The 14,862-nt window shown below is 27.6% G+C and overlaps 3 protein-coding genes across 4 annotated transcripts; all 3 read left to right on the top strand.

Moving 5' to 3' along the window:
- Positions 1-555: 555 nt before the first annotated feature.
- OCT59_001996 (uncharacterized protein) lies at positions 556-6,525 on the top strand (the record flags this gene model as incomplete). Of its 2 annotated transcripts, none has more annotated exons than XM_066144190.1 (13): positions 556-610; positions 1,010-1,164; positions 1,346-1,508; positions 1,604-1,689; positions 1,757-1,831; positions 1,920-2,114; positions 2,194-3,655; positions 3,729-3,809; positions 3,882-4,148; positions 4,225-5,743; positions 5,812-5,906; positions 5,979-6,152; positions 6,236-6,525. In XM_066144190.1, 12 exons carry the CDS (start codon positions 556-558, stop codon positions 6,017-6,019), a joined length of 4,194 nt encoding a protein of 1,397 aa, XP_065995375.1. In that variant the 3' UTR covers positions 6,020-6,152; positions 6,236-6,525. The 2 variants fall into 2 exon arrangements, with proteins under 2 accessions (XP_065995375.1, XP_025181402.1); XM_025316043.2 differs by having other exon boundaries at positions 5,977-6,152.
- A 96-nt stretch (positions 6,526-6,621) lies between these two features.
- On the top strand, positions 6,622-8,221 carry OCT59_001995 (uncharacterized protein). Its single transcript, XM_025316044.2, has 6 exons — positions 6,622-6,766; positions 6,980-7,141; positions 7,228-7,261; positions 7,327-7,520; positions 7,597-7,677; positions 7,768-8,221. Exons 1-6 carry the CDS (start codon positions 6,730-6,732, stop codon positions 7,899-7,901), a joined length of 642 nt encoding a protein of 213 aa, XP_025181403.1. The 5' UTR covers positions 6,622-6,729; the 3' UTR covers positions 7,902-8,221.
- A 146-nt stretch (positions 8,222-8,367) lies between these two features.
- On the top strand, positions 8,368-9,565 carry OCT59_001994 (uncharacterized protein). Its single transcript, XM_025316045.2, has 5 exons — positions 8,368-8,461; positions 8,536-8,609; positions 8,691-8,844; positions 8,928-9,016; positions 9,096-9,565. Exons 1-5 carry the CDS (start codon positions 8,395-8,397, stop codon positions 9,219-9,221), a joined length of 510 nt encoding a protein of 169 aa, XP_025181404.1. The 5' UTR covers positions 8,368-8,394; the 3' UTR covers positions 9,222-9,565.
- The last annotated feature ends 5,297 nt before the right edge of the window (positions 9,566-14,862 follow it).

The raw sequence follows: 14,862 nt of genomic DNA, 5'->3' as shown, positions 1-14,862 counted from the left end.
AGAATGTTCCACGTGATATAGCTTAAAGTGTAATTGTTTAACGGATTTAGTTAAAAAAATCGCGAATAATGGAGTAATCTCCAAAAAAATATTGCGGCTATAATACCGGCTTTAATGATTTTGAACGAATGCAAAATTTTCTTGGTATAAATTTTTTTTTCGATTATCGAACAAGAAAATGTTTCAACAAAATTTTAATGAAGTACCGATTAGTGTGACCATTATTTCATTGTCGTCATATCTAATAGCTTGCGTTATTGACTCTTCAAAGTTTTACAAAGTACGGTAAATCAAAAAATAATCTACGAAAAATATAGCTTACGTAAATTTAACTTACCGTAGAGTAACATTGTATTACTAAAATTGATCGTATGATCAGATAAACAATTAAGTTAAATTTCCGAAAAATACCCGGTCAAAAAGTTGATATATTTAATTTAGGCAGTTTTTCAAAAAAAAAAAATAATTTCAAAAAAAACTCTCTTAGATTTTTAGACGCCATTAATTACTGTTATCAGTAATTTTTAAAACCCACCTTTGAAGAATCTGCAAAAAATGAGTAACCAACAGAATCTTAACGTTACAAGTGACTTAACAAACCTCGAACGGGGTATGTATATTACGTTATTTCAAAACCGTTTGAAAAAACAATTTCAAGCAAAGGACTTGCCAAAATGAGAGAAAATCAACAAAAAGGTTTAAATCTCTTACACAAAAGCAAAAAAAAAAGCTTTTTTTGCGTTCTTTATAGTTTATATTGCTTAAAAATATTATATTGCTTACGTGCACTTTTGGAATTATTTTAAAACTTGGATTCACTTTCGTTTATTTAGATGTTTTTTCAATGATTCATAACGCTTTCAAAGCGTTTTACTTCTTATTTTTACTATCTTTTTACTCCTTTATAGCGCGACAAATATTATTATTTTTAATTTATTTTAAATATTTTCTCATCTTGCACGTATTAACATATTTTTTTTTTACTTTTTCTTTTCTAATCGTCCCACAGAGGTTATGTTTCAAGTTGCGCGGTTTCTCCAAAGGTTCCCGCAAACGCGGGGTGCTCATCAGTCTTTGGTACAAGACCTAACGGAACACCCCGAATTGCTCCCCCTTCGAACAGATTTTGAAGGGAATATACACCTGCAAACCTACGAAGAGCTGGTGAGTTTTTCGTATTATTATTCTTTTATATTTTCATGTTTCTTTTTTTACATCTTTTATATGTCACGTGTTAAAGAAAAATGTATTTTTTTCCGACAAAAAAAAAAATTCTCTTCTGATTATGATAATATTTCATCTCACGTGACTTTACCTCACATGATTTATCATGTGATTCTTATAGGTACGTTTGCCATGCCGGCCATTAAGTGTTGGTAAATTGAGCGAAAATTTATACCAAGCCGAAATGGCCAAATTTCCGGAAATCGATGCCCAACGAGCGAAGCTGGGCTTGGCACAACATGCTCCATCAAGGTTACTAGCTGGTCTTGTTGACCAAAATCCGGGTTAGTTTTTTTCTTTCTTTCTTTCTTTCTTTCTTTTTTTTTTTTTTTTTTTTTTTTTTTGTGGTCGTCTTTATGTTTTTTTTTAATATTAATAGCCGCCGCTGTTATATCCCGTGAACTCGGTGGAGGTAGAATCAAGAGCACACAACCAATAAGGTCGATATATAATGACTATAAACATGTACGTTTATTAAATTAAGTTAAGTTTTTGCGGTTTCATTTCTTGAAAATTGATCTTTTTTCTATAGTTAACCACGTTGGATGGTCACAATACCACTACATACTGCATACTGTTTGACAGAGGAGGAAAGCGGATCATCACGGTATTGTTCAACATATTTCATTAATAATCAAATCGTTACTATATTGATTATTATTTACCTTTTTTATTTTTATATCGTAAATCTATAGGGGAGTGATGATCGACTCGCAAAGGTATGGTGTTCAAGTACTGGCGTATTATTGAGATCTCTCCAGGGACATAGGTCGGTAATTTCGGATATGGCCATCAGCAAAGATGGTAACCTTTTAGCAACGGCATCGGAGGACGCTACAGTTTTAGTTTGGGATCTGGAGAATTATCAAGTCATAAAATGTTTGAGAATGGTAATTAGTTACTTCATTTTATTATTTTACTTATTATTGTCTATTTTACCTCATAAGTTCATGCTTTTTAATTAATAAGGATGATACGGTAACATCCATCGCGTTCTCCCCAAGTCCATTGGCCGAGAACAGGTATATTCTCTCCACATCCGACAATTGGCACACATGGATCGCGAAATACGAACGCGTACAAGGAGTTACCTCTTTTGGTGAAATAAGTAAGATCAAACCTGTCAACGCTGTCGGCAGAGTACGAATGAAGTGTTCTGCATTCAATCACACCGGTTCTCTTTTTGCCGTATCGGGAACTGACGGATTGGTCCGGGTTTTTTCAACAATCGTCTTAGAAGACTCAAAAGTAACAGAAGATGAGGGGAAGGGAGAAAGTGATGAAACTGTTATGGGAGAAAATGGAGAAAAAGGAAAATTGGAAGAAGAAGAAGAAGAAATCGATATCTTGGACGTTGTAATGCCTCGCCCTTTCGTTGCCCACGAAGAAAAACGTAAAGGAAAGGAAGAGAAGGACAAAGAATCTATTCCAGTTCGTCGAATTTCGGTTTGTTCGGAACCACCACATAATGGAGGTGATTCTTCACTTCCTGATTCTTCAAGATATATTGAACCCTCATCAAATATTATTGTATCTCCTATAAATATTTTTGGGTCACCAGAGTCTTCGGCCTTGCCGACAAGACCTAGTGAGCTACCTTCATCATTAATACTCTGTGAGCCACCTTCAACATTAAGACACAATGAGCCACCTTCATCATTACTTGTTGATACCGCAGACGTTGATTCACCGGGTAGCGATGATACAGATACATATAGTGTTGGTAGTAATTTCAGTTTCAACTCAACGTCACCTCCATTTACCGGTCAACAAAGCAACGTACCGTCGTCTCAAAACCGTTCCCATGTTTATTATCAGCATCATCAGCCTATCAATGCTAGGATTCAACAGGTAGAAGTAGAACAGAGCCAGGTGAAATCACATCCGGTATCAGAATCAAGGGAACAGGAGAGATCGAGTCCAACAAATCCTGTTATTCCGAATCCCAACGTAGGATCTAAAGATAAAAAAGACAATAAGAAAAATGACGTATCCAAATTATTTGGCCATGTTCATATAGCAGATCTTGATGGCCACATCAGGACTGTGAACAGTCTTGAATTTGCTCACGGGGACAGTCGTCTCCTGTCAGGATCCGATGATGGCACTGCTCGTATTTGGCGATATGATTATTTCAAACAGCAATGGACGTCTATTACGTTGTCCGTCACCGATGACGCACCAGATTCTGATCACAGAGTTACCGCAATGCGCTGGAGTGTCGATGATTCGCTTGTTATACTTGGTGACAATAAAGGAAAAATCAGAGTATACAATTCTCAAAACGGTGAACTCAAGATCGAAATCCATGCTCACTCGAACGATCTTTATGTATTGGATATACATCCTCATGATTGGCGTACCATTATGTCCGCAGGATACGATGGCAAGATTTCGATGTGGGATATACAAGACGGCAGGAATGTTAAAAGTCAGTATAGATTCTTAGATCGATACTTATTATTGTCCTTTTTTTATTAACATCTTTTTCTTAACTTATTTAGCATGGGATCGCACTAGTCTAAACTTCATCGATGGCAATTCTGAAGAACTCAGGTTTCATGACGGTAAATTTAGAGACGATGGTAAGTACTAGAGAAATATAGTAACTACATATCTCCGATAATTTGAATTTATAATTCTTTTTTACTATTTAGGTTCCATGTTTGCGGTTACTGACAATGCTGGTAAATGCCATCTAATTGGTGTCGACCAAACTGTATCGTACGAAAAATATCATGAACGAGCCAAAAATGGGCAAAAATTCAGAAGTGACTATGATGATTATGAGGAGTATTTCTTTGATGACGAAAGAGGAGTTCTAATTAATGTTAACTCAGGGTTCCCGCAGGATCCAAATGCTCCTCGTGAAGTAGTAAATTGGGGTGGTGTTCCATATCTCAAGCAAACCACTCAGAATAAACGTATGTATATAATATATTCGATTTATCTCGTAATGATCATGATTGCACTAACTTAATGATATTCTTATTATATTAGTCAAAGCAATTAGTACTGGTGTCTCCAGAATACAAGAATGGCAGGAAGATAATTATAAGAGAGATACTCTTGTTGAAGAGGTCGAAGAAATTAAGTATGGAAATCTTGTCAAACATATTATGGATAAGAAGGATGTAACCAAGCGAAGGAGGAAGATCGTTATTGAAGAAGAGTATGAGTACATTGATTCCATTAACCTTGACGAAACAAGTTTCACATTACCGGACGATAGTGACGATGAAGATTATGTTCCCGGTCTTTCTGATCGTGAAGGAACTCCTGATAGCACTGATGATAGTGACTATATGGAGATTGATGCTATTCCAGCATCTGTCGTAAATTCCCCTGATCTGGACAGTGACTATGGAGTCAAGACAAGACGACAAAAGAAAGCTGAAAAGGCACAAAAATATAGCCGTCCTGCCACGGCTGTAAATACAAAAAATAGGAGAATAAAACGTCCTCGTGCCGATTTGTCTGAAGAAGAAGATGAATATATTGAACGAAATAACAATGATTATAATAAGGCGGGTCCGAGTACTAAACGTCCTTTAAGACGCGTTAAGAGACGCATAAACTATGGAGAAAGCGAAACCACTACTTCGGAAGATGAAAGTTATGTCGAAAACGATCACGCTTCACTTGAATCTGGTAGTAGACGCGCTAGAACACCGAAGTCACCAAGCGGCTCCGAATATCAAGAGGATTCAGAACAAGAAGAATCGCAAAATAACAACGATTCTCCCTATATAGTCGAATCTTCCTCACAACATGAAGTATCTCCCTATGATGACACGCATGGTAATCATGGAAGGGACAATGAAAGTTATATGGAAATTGATTATGATGAGAATCTTGAACAAGATGATTCAGGACATGTGAATAGGGCAACACTCGCGAGTTCTATGGATACTTCAGAACCAGAAGATGACACTCGTCCAGAGTGGATTAGGATGATTAAACCGCAAGCTTCCCCATACCACCCTCAAATTGGTGATGTTATCGTTTATTTCTTAAACGGGCATAAAGAAATGCTTAGAAGATGCTATCATGATAATGATAATTCTGTATTGCTTGACATTTTGGGACCTGAAGACCCAGTACATCATAAGGATCATGCTTGGAATAAATTAACAACCGATAAAAAAGCTAAAGATAATGTTTTATTTTGTCTAATTGATGATATTGAATGGATTCGAGGAGATAGAAATAAACCTTTTGTGAAGATAACTGCAAAAACTCTAAACCTTCAAAACAACAAACAACCTCTACCTCTAGATCCCGTGTTTGATAGAAAGGCTACTGCCAAAGTTACAATTTATTATTACGATTACACTAATATGAGTGACTTTATTGTTCTTTACGATCGGGTAGCGGCAGGCCTCAATAAGAGACTAAAAGTGGGAGAAAAAGTATTTGCTACATATGACAATACATCATATTCTGGAACTATCGTTCAGTCCAACAAAAGTAAATCAAGTGACGACTGGTCTCCGTGGCCAACTTACACAGTTAATTGGTAAGTGTATAATACTACTGTTTCTTTGCTGATTAACAATAGAGTATGATTAACTTGAATTGTTTTAGGGATCCAGAAAATTCACAAGACACTTTACATAGCTGGGAATTGAAACGCGAGAATGAACAAGACTTAATCGATAGCAAAACATACGGAGAAGGAGGTAAATTTGCGATATGGAATACAAGCGTATTATCATTTCATATTTCTTAAATTTTTTTATAATTTTTCAGAGAAAGCGATCATGAGCAAAATTATTTCTATATTTATTGCTGAAGTTGATTTTGATTGGTTTGTAAATCATGTCAACTTCACTGAAGTACCTGATTATCTCCCAAAAATTCCATATCCGATGTGCCTTCGAATGATCGAAGCTCGTTTACAGAACGATTGGTATCGTTCTTTAAGGGTAATTCACGTATTTTTTACTTATTTTTTTTTTTAAAAAAAAATTATTTTTAATTAATTTTCACTTAACTTTATAAAATCTAGGCTATTAAAGCAGATGTTGATTTAATTCATTGGAATGCAACCAATTATAATGAATCGGGAACAGAAATTCCTACTGCTGCGCATAAACTACTAACTCAATTCAAACGTCTTACCGAAGAAGAAAACATTCACAAACAAATTAATGAAGAATTACCAAGTTGCATTAAAAGTAATATAAAAATTCCCAAATAATGCTTACAATAATTTAAAATTTGTACATAAAATTCAGTCACATAATTTTGTATAGAATAAAACTTGTATATATAAACAATAGCTATATTATATTATAACAAATTGTGTTCAGATGTCGTGATTCCAAACATGTGTACTACGAGCTAATCTTAACAAGGTAAAGATATATAAATTCGATTAAGATTTAGAATTTTGACAACTCAGCCTTGTAAGGTATATACATTTGAACTTTTGTGAAGTACCTTAACTTCATTTACAATTATTAGCTCTCGGATATAATTGCAAAGTTTTAACCAGTAAAGATGAGCAAAGACGACGAGTATGATTACCTTTTTAAGGGTAAGCGCTGAGTATTTTAAGTATAATGACAAGCGAGTTTAATATGGTACCACTTTAACAAAATTAAAAGAATAAAAAAAAAAGAAGTCCATCTTACCATCTGTGATAAACATTAAAGTAGTTCCGGTTAAAATTATTGTAATGATAAAAAAAAATAATAAATTTGAAGGTACAGATGGTAATTTTATTTATTTTTTTTTTAAAAAAAAATAGTTGTTTTAATCGGAGATTCTGGAGTTGGCAAATCCAATCTTCTTTCGCGTTTCACACGTAATGAGTTTAATTTGGAGTCAAAGTCAACTATTGGTGTCGAATTTGCCACTAGAAGTATCCAAGTAGATAACAAGACTATTAAAGCTCAAATTTGGGATACTGGTAATTTATCAATATATTTCTTATACATTAGCAAAATTAGAAGCATAGTAAATTACATTAAATTTTCTTTTGTATTCTTCTTATAGCTGGTCAAGAACGTTATCGGGCTATTACGAGCGCGTAAGTGTTTAATATTATCAATACAATTCAACTCGGAAAAATACTCATTTATCCTTTAATAAAAGATATTATCGTGGGGCAGTTGGAGCTTTACTCGTCTACGATATTGCTAAACATGTTACTTATGAAAATGTTAATCGTTGGTTAAAAGAATTAAGAGATCACGCTGACAGCAATATTGTTATTATGCTTGTCGGTAACAAGAGCGATTTAAGACATTTGAGAGCTGTACCAACCGAGGAAGCTAAGCAGTTTGCTGGTAAAGTATTTTTATTGGCTAGGCATATGGTGTATTTTTTACAATATTAATAATTATTATTTCATTATTATTTTAGCCGAAAACAGTTTATCATTCATTGAAACTTCTGCGTTGGATGCTAGCAATGTAGAACTCGCGTTTCAAAATATTTTAACTGGTATGTTTAACCTTGATTTATTTTAATTTATTTATTCATTTGTTTGTTTTTTTAAATTCTAATGCGATTGTTTTATTTTTTTAAAAAAAGAAATATATCGTATTGTTTCTAATAAGGCTCTAGAAAATAACAGTGGAGATGTCACTAGACCAACTGCTGGTGAAACTATTCAAGTTACTTCTATGCCTGATGAAAAACAACAAGCAGCTGGCAAATGCTGTTAAAGTAAAACAATAAAACTTTTCTTACCCTGATAAACAACATTAATAAATGATAAATCTTCCTTTATTTATTTTTTTAGTTTTTATTTATTTTTGGAATGATATAGTGGTGTACGATTTATGCTTTTTATTTTTCGGTGGGCGCTTCTTTTAAACTTTTGGGTAAATAGAATAAAATAATTTTTTTTATAATATATATATATTATATTGTTTAAGATCGTATGTATCACGTGATTATTTGGTCTTTCTACTGCGGACTCTAAACAAAAATTAAATGGTAGTTGTTTTTGACAATTGCTATTGACTCGAAAGAAATATCAATCAAAAAAAGTCGTTTAAATCTCTACATTTGTTAACAAGCTATAAATTTTTTTTTATTTTTTTGACAATAAAAGTCATATTTCTAAATTCTATATGTTACACAAACCCGCAAATCAATTTCTCTCTAGTATGAACTTGATCTAGATATTTTTTTCATTACTGAAAAATCTGAAAAATGAATTTCTTATTTAGAACGGTCAGAACGGCTAGTGCTGCCTTTCGCATTAAAGCATGCACTTCAGGCAGGTACTTTATTCTCTTTTATGCTTAACTTTGAAATTGTTGAAATATATAATAAATATCTTCTTTATTTTAGTTCGTTATTATGCTAATGAAGCACCAGCTGGTTTGAGTGATAGGCTACGTTTAAGTTTTGCGCTTCCTCATCAAGTATTAATTTAGATTTAATTCTTTAGAAAAATCTTTTGTTAGACAATAATATTAATTTGAATTATTTAATTCAACGTTTAGACAATATATGCAAATGCTGAAGTTCAGCAAGTAAACATTGCTTCAACCGCAGGAGATATGGGTATTCTTGCCAATCATGTTCCATCCATTGAACAATTGAAACCAGGTATTGTTGAGATATTAGAAAATCCTACTACGATAAAAAGATATTTTGGTATGTATATATGTATATTTACGTATTGTTAATTGTTAAGAAAGTGTTCAACCATTTTTAATAATCTATTATAAATCATCCAGCTAGTGGAGGATTTGCTATGATTAATCCCAATTCTTCCCTTGATATCAATGCAATCGAAGCTTTTCCTTTGGAAGATTTTTCACTTGAGGTAAATTTGAATTTAAAAGACGGAAGATTAAGTACTTTAAGTAATAATTCTAATTAAACTTGTTAACAAACGCAAATAGGCCATTAGAACCAATCTGGCAGAAGCACAACGTATAGCTTCAACAGCCTCTACGGAAGAAGAGAAAGCAGAAGCTAGAATTGAAGTAGAAGTTTACGAAGCACTTCAAAGTGCCCTGAGTAAATAATACATAATCCCCTGAAGAATGTAATTTATAAAATAAAACATAAAACATATTCTCTTCGTAATATTGAATCGATCAACTACAATCAACTAAAATCTGCGATATTAATCCAAAGCTCACATTCAATCTCGTTCTTCCACAATGATTGCATGTTTTACTAAATTCCTCCATTCTAATATCTGTATTCTATGCAAGAAAAATTAAATACAGCCGCAATTCAAATTCAAATATATAACCAATTTTGATATATCCTGCCGAAACCCACTTTTTTCTATTTTCAACTTTTTTTTTAAAGAGAGCCTATCTTCAATGTTTATAAAGTAATAGCTTAATAGCTTTGTATAACAAAACCTGTCATGTCATATAATTTTACATGACATTAAAAATTTATATTAATATTTTCTATTTTTTTATTATGTAAATTATGTGACTGTAAAATAATTTTAACCATTTAAGTTCAGATTAAAATTATTTTGACTTATGTACGCAATAAGTATAAAAGATTTTTACTTATTTATAAATAGTTGAAGTTTTAAATCAGTTAAAAGTTAAAAAAGTAAAATAAAAAAAAAATAATACAATTAATTTATACCATTTAGTTAATATACTTTATTTTAAAGTTTTTAAAGTATTTTATACAAGTTCTTGTAATATTTATTTTAAATACTTTAAATATAAGAAATTGAATATTATAATATGAAAAAAGTTTTATTATATATTGTAAAGAAATACTGGTTATTATAACTAATTGAATAAACCTTACTTTTTTTTGAGACTTATTATATAACTTATATCTATTAGATTGTCAATAGAAATTCCATTTTTCTGCTAATTAGATACAATCTGATTTTTATATAATTACACTTCTTTATAAGTATCCATTTTTGTAGAATAGATTTTAGTATTATTAGATTATCTCATATTAGCTACAATCATTATTACATAAAATTTTTAATATACAGTTGGCCCCCTATATAATCATATCTCTTGAAGCCAAAAAAAGGATATGATTATAAAAAAAGTCATATGTTGTGACTATAAAGAAGGTTTTTCTAATATATTTATTAGTACATTAGGCCAAAATATAGTATGCTTATAAAGAGGAATTTTATATGATATGATTATATAGGGATAACTATATAGGAGGTGTACATATTATTTATATTAATAAAAACTTATTGCAATTATAATTTTGACTATATATTATAGTTTTTGGCTAAAATTATAAAATTGCATAATATATTTTTAAAAATTTTTATATAATCACTTCTTTATAAGAACTAAATATTTTGTATTTCAATAAAATATTCTATTTAATTGGCAAATTTATTAACTTTATTAATTCAAATAGCTAAATCAAGTGCCTTTTTATATATTTATATTAAATCCATAATTTTATTTAAAACTTTAAAATTATATAATATTAAAAATTTACCTGAAATTTGCAAAATATTAAAATAATAATTGCAAATTATAATTTATTTTTTTCAATTTAATATAAAGAATAAAAGATATATAAAATTATATATTAATTGAATAAGATATAATTTAAAAGAAATATTTATATACAATTCTTTTATTAATAAGTCAAAAATAAATATATAGATATAATCTAATATAATTTATTATTAAGTAAAATAATATATTATAATTTTGATTTTTATTTATAATATCTACTTGTTTTTTATACTTATTGAAATAATTGAATATTATAAGATAATATATTTTAATTAATAAAAAAAATAGAGATTGAAATTAATCATAATCATTTTTTCTAGTTATCTCTTATTGATAAAAACCATCTATTATTTATAAAAAAACAAAAAAAAATATTTTTTAATAATTATTTTTAATTTAACAATAACTGGTAATTAAATTTACCAGGTGGCCATAATATTTAAATATTTTAAAATAGTGAAATTTACCATGTATATATAACAATTGTGATATTAAATGCATAATGCAATTTTTATTTTTTTTTAGGAGTAGCTTGCTGCTTTGAACATTTGCTTAAATTTTAATATTGTAAGATAAGTAGTATTTCATTTTTTTTTTTATTTGCTTTTTATTCTTTTTGACTTGAAAATATTACTAATGTTTTCTCTTTTTTTTAGGAATGGCTGAATGACTCTGGAAATTGATTTAGTTCAGTTTTATGATTAAAGGTATTTTTTTTATTTTCCACTTTTAGTTTCTTTTGTTCTTTATATTTTGTTACACAGGTCGAAAAGTGAAAAATCAGGCATCAATCAGTCACCAATCAGGCAGTTTACTAACTTTTGATCCAGTGATCAGAAAAAGATGAAATATAACTCATTGGAATTGTCTCAACAAGACGAATCTAATGGTAGTAAAATTGCATTTCTAGGATTAATACTTGATGAGAAATTAAGTAAAATATAAAAATAAAAATATATCATTTATATTTTATTGAATTTTTTATTAACTATTAATCCTAGAAATGCAATTTTACTACTATTAGATTCGTCTTGTTAAGATGATTCCAATGAGCTATATTTTATCTTTTTCTGATTACTGGATCAAAAGTTAGCAAACTGCCTGATTGGTAATAGTATTTGGTGAAAATGCCAATTAGTCACCAATTGGTTACCAATCAGCTACCTGATTGGTGACCGATTAGTGATGATTGATGCCTGATTTTTTACTCTTTAACCTGTGGTTTTTACTAACTTTCTTTTATTCTTTTCTTTGTATTTGCCATTTTATATTTTTTTTGTTTTATTTACTTTACTTTATTCTTTTCTTTAAGTGTTTATCATTTCATCTTTACTACATTTCTTTTATTTTTTTTACTGTTTCTTTTTACTTCATTTTCTTTATCTCATTTCTTTCATTTTTTTACTATTCATTCCATTTCCTTTATTTCATTTCTTTTATTTTGATCTTTTTATTTTGTTCTTTTTATTCCATTTCTTTCAACTCCATTTCTTTCAATACATTTTTTTATTCTGTTTTTTCATTATATCTGTTTTTTTCATCCTATTTTATTTTCATTTTTATTCCTTTCATTTTTGTATTTCTTTTTATTTCTTTTTATTTATTTCATTCATTTTATTCAATTCCATTTTCTTTACTTTCTTTTCCTTTTTTTTATTTTTATTTTCTTTTATTCCTTATTAATACTATTATTTCTCATTGGTTTTCTTATTACTTATTGTTTTATTTTATTATTTCCATTATATCTTATTACCTATAATTTTTTTCACTATTATGCAAATTTTATGTTCTTTTCACAGGTTGCAAATGAATTATATATCTTCTTTTCTACTTTATTTTTCTTGTTTTTTTTGTTATTTATTACTAGTTCTATTATAAAATCAACTTGAAGTAATAAATAAATGTATATGATTCTAAAATTTAGTTGAACATTATAAATTTAACATTGTTTTTATAGATAAAATATTGCATTTATAAATAAGACAATTTGATAAAATTTTTTTTATAGTGTAATGGTTTATTATTACATTATATGATAAAAAATTCATTATTAATTAGCATTTTTTTTATATTTAAATGAAAAAAATTTGGTGTTACATGATATAATGAACTTTACCAATTTTACTGGTAAAATTCACCTTTAGTGAAATTCATCAAAGGGTAAATTTCACCTTTGGTGAGCATTAAAATCATTTTTATTAACTATTAGTAATATATTTACTTAATCTTTTTAATATAAGTAATTTTACAATTATTGATATAAATATCTGATTTTAAATATAGTTATAATTACATTATATTATATAAGACTTATTCTTAAAAAATAAAATCTTCTAAACTGTAAAAAATTAGTTCTTACCTTATTTTTTTCTTAAATTCTATTGTTTAATTAGCTAAAAAGAAAAAAAAATCATAATAATATAATATAAAATTTCCTTTTATGGCTTTTATAGTAAAATCTTTATATATGATTTTTACTTTAGGCTTGAAAGTAACCTATTTTATAAGTAAATAGGATTTTTAAAACATATATACTACTTAAACAAAAGTAGTAAAATTTATATTTTATCTATTATATAAGACTTATTCTTAAAAAATAAAATCTTACAAACTGTAAAAAATTAGTTCTTACCTTATTTTTTTCTTAAATTCTATTGTTTAATTAGCTAAAAAAGAAAAAAAAATCATAATAATATAATATAAAATTTCCTTTTATGGCTTTTATAGTAAAATCTTTATATATGATTTTTACTTTAGGCTTGAAAGTAACCTATTTTATAAGTAAATAGGATTTTTAAAACATATATACTACTTAAACAAAAGTAGTAAAATTTATATTTTATCTATTATATAAGACTTATTCTTAAAAAATAAAATCTTAAACTGTAAAAAATTAGTTCTTACCTTATTTTTTTCTTAAATTCTATTGTTTAATTAGCTAAAAAGAAAAAAAATCATAATAATATAATATAAAATTTCCTTTTATGGCTTTTATAGTAAAATCTTTATATATGATTTTTACTTTAGGCTTGAAAGTAACCTATTTTATAAGTAAATAGGATTTTTAAAACATATATACTACTTAAACAAAAGTAGTAAAATTTATATTTTATCTATTATATAAGACTTATTCTTAAAAAATAAAATCTTCTAAACTGTAAAAAATTAGTTCTTACCTTATTTTTTTCTTAAATTCTATTGTTTAATTAGCTAAAAAGAAAAAAAAATCATAATAATATAATATAAAATTTCCTTTTATGGCTTTTATAGTAAAATCTTTATATATGATTTTTACTTTAGGCTTGAAAGTAACCTATTTTATAAGTAAATAGGATTTTTAAAACATATATACTACTTAAACAAAAGTAGTAAAATTTATATTTTATCTATTATATAAGACTTATTCTTAAAAAATAAAATCTTCTAAACTGTAAAAAATTAGTTCTTACCTTATTTTTTTCTTAAATTCTATTGTTTAATTAGCTAAAAAGAAAAAAAAATCATAATAGTATAATATAAAATTTCCTTTTATGGCTTTTATAGTTCTAACTTTTATACAACTATATTAATTAAAAAAAAAATTTAGTAATTGCTACATTACTTATATAAAAATAGTAGTATTATTTGAGATTATATATAATAATAATTCTTAAAATTTTAATATGAGATAATATAAATTTTAAAGAATATAAAGTCAAATTTTCATGTTTTTAACTTTTATGCAGCTATATTAATTAAAAAATTTCTAATGATTATTAAATTAAAATATAATTTTTTTAATAATATTTAATTTTTTAGATATATACTAATTTTTAAAAAAGTAAAAATATAAAAATTATATATTTATTCTTCAAAACTGTAGCTTTTAAACAATATAAAAATTAAAGCATTTTATTATATAAAATTTTAAAAAATTGTGAGAATAACAGTACTGTTATTTTTAAAATAATAACAAAAACTAGAAAAAAGAAATTTGTAGATATATTAATTAAAATTCTATACTGTCACATATTAAAATTTCTGGTATTATTATTATGTATAATTCTGAATAAACTGCCAATATCAGACTATTTGTTTATTTTTTATTTTTATTATATAATATATAGATAATTATTAAAATTTTTTTTTGAGTTTTTTTGAAATATTAAATTATTCTGTATTGTCTATATTATCATATATTAAAATT

Source organism: Rhizophagus irregularis, chromosome 10 (assembly GCF_026210795.1).
Source record: "Rhizophagus irregularis chromosome 10, complete sequence".
In the NCBI taxonomy this organism is placed as follows: domain Eukaryota; kingdom Fungi; phylum Glomeromycota; class Glomeromycetes; order Glomerales; family Glomeraceae; genus Rhizophagus; species Rhizophagus irregularis.
The sequence above is the reverse complement of the archived record's forward strand: the minus strand, read 5'-3'. Positions and strand labels throughout refer to the sequence as shown.